At 38.6% G+C, this 9,924-nt stretch overlaps 1 protein-coding gene across 1 annotated transcript; it reads right to left on the bottom strand.

The window, feature by feature from the left end:
• Nucleotides 1–8,339: 8,339 nt before the first annotated feature.
• LOC142180805 (uncharacterized) lies at nt 8,340–8,726 on the bottom strand. Its single transcript, XM_075252882.1, has one exon. The coding sequence runs from the start codon at nt 8,724–8,726 to the stop codon at nt 8,340–8,342; it is 387 nt and encodes a 128-aa protein (XP_075108983.1).
• Nucleotides 8,727–9,924: the final 1,198 nt, after the last annotated feature.

Genomic DNA, 9,924 nt, shown 5'->3' with positions numbered 1-9,924 from the left:
CTAGACTTACCTATGTGCGTAAAAGGAGAAAACTAGGCGTCAAACTAAACAGGTAGGACTATCACATAAGGAGCTATTAAAAGGGCTCACATTTACTTCCACAAATAAGCAAACAATCGCACGCCTCAAACAAATAGTTTTAAACGATTTAAAGTCCTATAGCAGGATATCTAGATGATCACAAAATATACAACAGTTTTATTAAAGCGAGGCAGTAAATACCTAATCCGTTTGCCTACTGATTTTATTACTTCCTGAATCTGGGCAGTTTATAAGCAGTCAAACAAATACAGTTTTTGGTAACTTTAGGGTTTTAATTATCCTACAGGCTTGCCTAGGAGATAACCGACAGGATCCTATAGGTATGATATCTAAATGTATTATAAAGCAGTGACTAGTTTAAACAGGTAGATTTTATCCATTTAGACCCTATATGCATGATGTGTATGTGCTGAAAATGATCTCAAGCATTATAGAACTAATTTTACATGTTTATCTCTATGAGCATGATATCTAAGTGTTGGAACTGTTTTTATACTAATTTCTTATAGGTATGACGGTTAAGCGATTAAACTGATTTTATATATATATATATTCCTATAGGCATGATATCTAGGCAAATAAAAGTGTCAATTAATTGTCGAGTGAGTGCAAAAAAATATCCCAGAAACATGATTTCGAATGCACACATAAATGTTTGAAAACATGATTATTGCAGAATGGGTAAACGACCCAGAAGCATGATTTCTAGGATGAGAATTCAACATAATGAGATAAACCCCATGAACATGGTTTCTAATGCAAATAAATATCATCACAATAGTCCTATAGATATGGTTTCTACCTGATCCCCACAAAGTTATATATAAAATCCCTTCCCAGTTTTACTAATAACCCCAATATCTGTTTTTACAGTAATTATTATTACAGAGCAGATATAAATGAATTACAAAATGAAATTGCTATACTATAGGGAGCCTGGATAGGCCCAAAAGTAAATCTGGAAACCAGGCCTTCAACCAAGTCTGAAATATGCCAGTATCTCATAGTACACCAAATGGACTTCTGGTGCGTCAAAGTTCCAAAGGGCCTCAGGGACCCCAGGCAATGCTCACACCAGAAACCCTTTTAAAGAAACAGTTTTGTGAACAAGTTTGGAAAAAGCCAGCCCCAATGTGCTAGAGTTTGAAGGAGTCTCATGGACTCCTAGGCAGTGCTCACACTGGAGGGGCATGACCCTAGATATTCTAAGAGTAGGAGTTGAAAATAGTACATGAAAATAGGAGATAATTTTAAGAAAACAGTTTGGAGTTTAGGAGTAAATAGGAACAAACAGAGTCATTTCAACACTTAGAATTCAAACAAAGATTCCAACAATCACGCAATAGACAGAAACAGGATCATAACCACTTCAAGCAAAGTTTCACATTGCCTAGATTTGACTTAGTTCATTAATCATCACTAGGTGGTAAGATAGTATGCTGGGAATAGAATAATAAATCGACAACTACACAGAGAAAGGTAGCAAGGGTTGGGAACATAGAAGTCAGAAACACATAAAACAAGGCAAGCATACTAGTTGAGAAAACAAGTACATAAACATCCTGTATCAAATAATAACATGCTAAAGTGTGTGAACCATATTGACATATTGAACAGGACAATTTCATGAGAGTTAAGGGCATGCTAGTTATCATAAACATAACACAGGCAAAGACAGGTTGACATCGTATAACAGTCAGATTCCACAACATACTGAATAGGACATAGCAACAGAAGTAGTCTTGCTAATTTAAAGCAATGAACAGGAAAGACATACATAGTAGTAATCATGCTAACAGGAAATACAGGAGTGAACTACACAGAAGTGGTCATTCTGATTAAGATTAACAAACAGGAAAGCACGTAGGTTCAACTCCATCGCATATTGAATGATAACAGGAATGGAGACATACCAGTTAGGAAATAGAAAATAGGAAGTTGAAAGTATGCAGAATCCAATAGTCTAACCTTGGCTTTCAGCTGGCTAGACAATGTAGCAAACACAAGTTACAGAAAGGTTTGAATGAGAGCAAGAGTTTGTGTATGTGTGTGTGTGTGTTTCTTTCTGAGAGTATGCGTGTATAGGTGTTTGAGTCTGTGTCTTTTAAAATTAGAACAATAGAGGCTTTTTATAGCATGCAATAGAGTAGGACACATACGGTAATGAACCAATCATATGTACATAAGGAATGAAAAATCAATTAGCAATGAGTCATGGATCAATTAAGGGGACAAAATCAAATAAGTACCACTTAATTTAAGGAAAATCTCACATGGAATCAATCAAAAATTAAGAATAAGGCTATTAAGGTAAGAACTAGTTTCTAGAATTAATTAGGAATCAGAATACAAAATCAAGCCAGTTATACGGATACATAAATAGGGTAAGAACAAGTAAAAACTTTAATAAGGAAATACGGGTACTAAATTCAACCCTAATTCAGGTAAGTGAATCAATTAACACTTTAATTGATAGAGCTAAGGTAAATGGGCAAAACAGTATAATAAGTATTCGAATAATTGAATCTCTAAGACATGTCAAAGACATAGAGATGAATCTCAAGTAAAAATCAGTCAAAAGAGTAAAGAAGAAAACCAGATTTGAAAACATTTAAACACCTAAGCATTTTACAAAAAACCCGTTAGAAATCAAAACCCTAGCTTCTTAGGGTAAAATAAAATCGGTTACTAATAATAGTAAAAACAGAAAAATCTTAAAGAAAAATATCATATAAACTCAAAACCCTTCTGATCTAAAAAGATCTAACGAATTCAACGAGAAATAACTAAGTTTATGAACAGAGGTGGAAAATCTGGTTTGAACCAGAGATTTGAAGTCATGAAAACACGAAAGTGATAGTACTCATAGACATAGGGTTGAATATAGGCGAATTAATCAAAAAATAAGAGATATGAACTAAATCTGGTTCGAATCCCTTGAGATCCCACCAAGTAACATGAAAATCGAACAACCAGTAGAGGTAGAAGGTCGGATAAGGCAGTAAATCACCAAATGATTCCATGTCCAGTTGGCAATCAAAGGGATTTGGGAGACGTTTTGAGTGACAACGCACTAGGGTTTGAGAGTGTCTAAGAGAGAAAAGAGGAGGAGAGGATTCAGAGGCGACATAATAGAGAGAATGGTTAGGGTTTTGTGTGTTAGGGTAATTAAAACGAAAAGGGGGTCTTAAACCGTTGATCTTTTGAGATCAACGACCATGATTGATTCTGGGTTGGGGCGGAGTATTTTGAAATTGGGTCATGGGTTACATTTAAGTGGGCTAGGGTAGATTGGGCTAGGTTTTAATTGGGCTGGGGTAGGCTAAAGTTCGAAGTTGATTAAGAAAAAAGGGCTATTATTCAAAATACCTAATTAACCTAATAAAACAATTTTATAAAATAGCTTATAAATGATAAAAATATCTTTTATGCATAAAAATAATTTAAAATAATTACTAAGTATTATAAAAAATATAAAAGGTTTTTTTTCTTGTGAAATAAGGTAATTATGCACACATGGGGCCATTATTGCAAAATTATTACAATTATAACCCTAACATGTACATATGGCTATACATGAAATAATTAAAGCCTAGTGTAAATATAAATGATAAAATTAAGCAATAAAATTACTATAAAACCTGTTCGTGATGCAATTAGTAATTACATATATAATAAAATGCTAGAATAAATTAATTAAAATCCTTTTAAAAAATACGGATAATTATAGAAAAAATACTGGTTGATGCTCATGCACTATTTTGAAAGTATATATGCATTTTGAAATATATGAGGAAAAAATTAGGTATCAACAGCTGCCCCACTTTACCCAGGAAGGTTGAAAGAGTTTTCTGGCAAAGAAATGATGATTGATTTTGACCGAATGGGATATTTTGAGAAATAGAGGCTGAACCCTGGTCTCTGAGCTGCCTACATATCCACGGTTTTACAGGAATCAGGCCATGTGTAGTTCTGGACCCAACGGTGATTGAGGCCAATGGATTTGTTATAGGAATGGTAGCGAGTTTCAGAAAAGGTTCTTTTGTGAAGGGTAATATTGGATGGAGTTATGATTATGAGTCTAAAGTATAACAAATGTATCGTAAGGTAGGTATCCGAACGGTCGTGGGGCAAAGGCGAGTAATTGATGGGAGTCGATTACGTTTGGAATGATAGTAAGGCACAAATAGAAATTGGAAGGGTATGAGTGGAAACCGGAGCGAAGGTGGCTCCTGTTTGAAGAACGGTTACTTCCTAGATTACCTGCAAAACTTAAAACAAAATGCATGTGAGTATATAAAGTATTGCGAGAATTTAAACATGATGCAAGTTCCCTTTGGACCATGAAAGATTGTCTTTGGACAGTGAAGATGACGTCCTTAGACCATGATGTCCGGGGCCATGAATCATGAGATAAGAGATTCGCAGACCATGAAATGGTGTTCTCGAGCCATGAAAATGGCGCCTCTGAACCATGACGCCTTTGAATAATGATGCTCAGTATTGAGAGATCCTCAGGCCATGACATGGTGTCTTCAGGCTATAAGGATGATGCCTTCGGACTATGACGCCTTTGGATAAATTGGCTATACATCAGCCCATGAAATGTGGAGACATGATACCAAAGGTGACAACAAGACAGAGCTTAGTCTTGTGCAAAGTTTTGGGGAAGAGTTTAGCCCCGAGCAAAGAAGATAATGTAAAGTCTTGAATAGAGCAACAATTATGCGGAGGGTGACCAAGCTTAATCTCACGAGAAGGCATTGCTTAGCCTTATGCCAATAGGTAGGTAGGGCTTAGCCTCATACGAGCTTTGAGACAAGGCTTAGTCTTATATAGAGGGAAGACAATGCTTAGCCTTATGCAAATAGGTAGGTAGGGCTTAGCCTCATACGAGCTTTGAGACAAGGCTTAGTCTTATGTAGAGGGAAGACAATGCTTAGCCCTATGCAAATAAGGAGGCAGGGCTTATCCTCATGCAATGTTTGAGACAAGGCTTAGTCTCATGCAAAGAGAAGGAAATGCTTAGCCTTATGCAAATAGGGAGGTAGGGCTTAGCATCATGCAAGATTTGAGCCAAGGCATAGTCTCATGCAAAGAGAAGGTAATGCTTAGCCTTATGCAAATACGGAGGCATGGCTTAGCTTCATGCAAGATTTGAGACAGGGCTTAGTCTCATGCAAAGAGAAGGCAATGCTTAGCCTTATGCAGATGCGGAGACAGGGCCTAGCCTCATGCAATATTGGAGACAGCGCTTAGTTTCATACAAAGAGAAGGCAATGCTTAGCCTTATGCAAATAAGAGAGGCAGGGCTTAGCCTCATGCAAGATTTGAGACAGGGCTTAGTGTCATGCAAAGAGAAGGCAATGCTTAGCTTTATGCAGATGCGGAGGCAAGGCTTAACCTTATGCAAAATTGGAGACAAGGCTTAGTCTCATGCAAAGAGAAGGTAATGCTTATCCTTATGCAAATAAGGGAGGTAGGGCTTAGCCTCATGCAAGATTTGAGACAAGGCTTAGTCTCATGCAAAGAGAAGGCAACGCTTAGCCTTATGCAATGAACAAGTAACAAATAGGAGTAGAATATTTCTTAGCTGGGGGTATATTTGCATCTCGTGGACCTATTGTTATGAGGATAGTGACTTTGATATGTATATTTGCGAATACTCCTGTTATGTTCACAGCGCCTGCATCCAAAGAAAAATCGTGAATTTTGTAGGGGGAGGTTGGTTCGTGCCTTTATCTACTTGCTTTACTTTGCTCTGTTCTGGAGGCCCTCTTTGAGTTACCCTGAGTAACACCTGGTGGCCATAGAAATGAATTTTTAGAAATATGCACTTATTGATGAAATAGAGTTATTTTAGAAAACATAAAGATATGTAATATCAAGTAAATTAGATGAACTAATGACTGTAACACTTTTTAGAGACATTGCAGCTTCCTTGTGATAGAATTTTGAGGGTCCTAAATTCAGCCCCAGTTTGATCTTTTGGTCATTCTGTGTGCAGAGAAGTGCGTTGGATCTGCTCCAGAATTTTGAGAACCCTTCTTAAAATTCTGCCCTAGTTACTTAACCGATTTCTGACTTTCTGGCATATGATAGCGTCGGCTGGACTTGCTCCAGAATTTTGAGGGTCCTCCTCAAAATTCTGCCCTAGTTTCTGGTTCTAAGGGAAATGAAAATTTATTATGATAATGACCGAACCCACAAGGATGCCTACGTATCCCCTCTTAAACGAGAATCAGTTCAAGCGTAGTTCAGTTACATTATATGAAAGAATGTAAACAATCTAAATATAGTATCTCTCGACTGCATCTGAATTGATTGGACTGGGCCAAACTTCTCCATCAATTTCTGCAAGTATGAGTGCTCCTCTTGCTATCACCCGATGAACCATGTGAGAACCTTGCCAGTTGGGAGAGAATTTACCTTTGGCTTCATCTTGATACAGGAAGATCTTCTTCAACACCAACTATCCCTGTGCAAATTGTCTTAGTTTGACCCTTTTGTTGAAAGCTCTAGATATTCTTTTCTGATAAGGTTGACCGTGACATATTGCGTTCATTTTTTTTGTCTATAAGGGACAGTTGCTCAAAGAGGCTCCTTATCCATTCTGCATCACTGAGTTCGGCTTCATGTATGATCCTTAATGAAGGAATTTCTACCTCAGCTGGGATGACTGCTTCGGTACCATAAACCAATAAATAGGGGGTTACCCTAGTTGATGTGTGGACCATAGTTCGGTATCCCATTAAGGCAAAGGGTAACTTCTCGTGCCATTGTTTGTGATTTTCTACCATCATCCATAGTATTTTCTTGATATTTTTGTTGGCAGCTTCCACAGCTCCATTCATTTGAGGCATGTATGCTGTAGAGTTCTTGTGCTTGATTTTGAAGGTTTCACACATGGGTTTCATCAAATCACTTTTTAGATTGGCGGCATTATCCGTGATAATGAACTCGGGAACCCCGAATCAACAAACAATATAATCCTTGACGAAATCTGTGATGACTTTCTTAGTTACAGCTTTGTAGGATGCAGCCTCTACCCATTTTGTTAAATAGTTGATAGCCACTAAAATGAACCGGTGCCCATTAGAAGCAGTGGGCTCGATTGGACCAATCACATCCATCCCCCAAGCAGCAAAAGGCCAAGGTGCACTTGTCGCATTGAGCTCATTCGGTGGTACCTTTATCATGTATGCATGTACCTGGAATTGGTGGCATCTCTGGATGTACCAGATGCAATCTGTTTCCATGGTCATCCAAAAGTATCCAGCTCTAAGTATCTTCTTGGCTAGAACAAAACCATTCATATGTGGTCTGCAAGTTCCGGCATGTATCTCCTCAAGCAATATGGAAGCCTCTTTTGCGTCAACACACCTTAACAACCCCAGATCATGAGTTCTTCTATACAAGGTCCCTCCGCTTTGAAAGAAGTTATTGGACAGCCTCCGCATTGTGCATTTTTGAGTATGGTTCGCCTTTTCCGAGTATTCTCCTTTTGCCAAATATTCCTTGATGTCGTGGAACTAAGACTTTCCATCCGTTTCTTCTTCAACATGAGCACAATAAGCGGGTTGATTATGGATCCTCATCGGGATGGGATCGATGACATTCTTATTTGGATGTTGTATCATTGATGACAGGGTGCCAGTGCGTCTGCAAACTCATTTTGAATTCTGGGTACATGCTTGAATCTTTGTGAATCTTTTCATCAATTCCTGCACATGATACAAGTATGGTAGTATCTTGGTGTTCTTCGTAGCCCATTCTCCTAGAACCTGGTGTACCAGAAGATCCAAATCGCCAATTACCAGCAACTCTTGTATATTCATATCAATGGCCAAATTGATCCCCACAATGCAAGCCTCATATTCTGCCATATTGTTGGTGCATAGGAACCTAAGCTTTGCGTATACCGGGTAATGTTGTCCTGTTTTTGATACCAAAAGTGCTCCAATGCCCACTCCTTTGAAGTTTGCATCCCCATCGAAGAACATTCTCCAACCATCATACGCTTTAGCAATGTCCTCTCCTACGAACAATACTTCTTCATCAGGAAAATATGTTTTCAAGGGTTCGTATTCTCCTCCCATGGGATTTTCAGCAAGATGGTCTGCCAATGCTTGTCCTTTGACTGCCTTCTGAGTTACATAGACGATATCGAACTCACTTAGCAATATCTTCCACTTGGCTGACTTCCCGGTTGGAATGGGCTTCTGAAAGATGTACTTCAGAGGGTCCATCCTGGATATGAAGTATGTGGTGTAGGCACAGAGGTAATGCCTCAATTTCTAAGTTGTCCATGTCAAGGCACAACAAGTGCATTCCAGTAGGGAGTATCGTGCCTCACAAGGTGTGAACTTCTTGCTCAAGTAGTATATGGCTTGCTCATTTCTTCCAGTCTCATTATGCAGTCCCAAAACACATCCGAAAGCTCCATCTAATACAAACAAATAGAGTAGCAACGGTCTCCCAAGTTCTGGAGGGACTAGGACTGGCGATGTAGACATGTATTCCTTGATTTTGTATGCTCCATCTAATACAGACAGATAGAGTAACAATGGTCTCCCAAGTTCTGGCGGGACTAGGACTGGAGGTGTAGACATGTATTCCTTGATTTTGTCAAAAGCCTTCTGACAGTCCTCAATCCAACTAGTTTCAGCATCTTTCCTCAACATTTTGAAGATGAGTTCACATATTACCGTGGACTGTGCTATGAAGTGGTTGATGTAGTTGAGGCATCCTAGGAAGCACATCACGTCCTTTTTACTCTTTGGTGGTGGTAATTCTTGAATAGCCTTAACTTTGGATGGGTCCAACTCAATTCCACGGTGGCTGACAATGAATCCCAACAGCTTTCCTGCGAGAACCCCGAATGCATATTTTGCGGGGTTCAGTTTGAGATTGTACCTCCTTAGCATGTCAATGAACTTTCTCAAGTCTGCTATGTGATCTGTGGTCTTCTTGGATTTGATGATGACGTCATCAACATACACCTCTATTTCCTTGTGTATCATATCATAGAAGATGGTTGTCATGGCTCTCATATAAGTAGCCCCAGCATTCTTTAGACCGAATGGAATCATCTTGTAGCAGTACACTCCCCACGGTGTAATGAAAGATATTTTCTCTACGTCTTCCTCGTCCATCCAGATCCGGTGATAACCCGTGAAGCAATCTACGAATGATTGGATTTCATGCTTGGTGCAATTGTCGATCAAGATGTGTATATTTGCAGTGGAAAATCATCCTTGGGACTTGCTCTGTTTAAATCCCGATAGTCAACACATACCCTCACCTTCCCATCTTTCTTTAGAACCGGTACAATGTTGGCTAACCAGGTTGGGTACTGAACTACCCTAAGGACTTTGGCTTTGATTTTATTAGTGACTTCCTCCTTGATTTTCATGCTCATATCTGGTTTGAACTTTTTGAGTTTCTGTTTCACCGACGGACACATTGTATTGGTAGGCAACTTATGAGCCACTATGGTTGTGCTCAGGCCAGTCATGTCATTATATGACCATGCAAAGATATCCTTATATTCTTTCAGGAAATGAATGTATTCTTCCTTCTCTGACGGTGATAAGTGAATGCTTATGCGAGTTTCTTTGATGGTTTCGGTGTCTCCTAAATTGATTTATTTGGTTTCATCTAGGTTGGACATAGGGTTGTTCTCAAAGTTCTCAATCTCTCTAACAATTTCCTCATGTATTTCATCCTCTTCTTCTGAGTCACTATCCTTATGCTGCATTGTCTCATTACATGTCACAGCCATCGGTTCATCAGGAAAAGTAATAATAATGTTGTAGAAAAAAAATGTGAAAGATAATAATGAATAATAAATAGCAATGCATTGATTAAATTTTTAAAATA

The sequence above is a fragment of the Nicotiana tabacum genome, chromosome 5 (genome assembly GCF_000715075.1).
Source record: "Nicotiana tabacum cultivar K326 chromosome 5, ASM71507v2, whole genome shotgun sequence".
NCBI classification, from domain to species: Eukaryota; Viridiplantae; Streptophyta; class Magnoliopsida; order Solanales; family Solanaceae; genus Nicotiana; species Nicotiana tabacum.
This window is presented reverse-complemented; position numbering and strand designations above follow the sequence as displayed.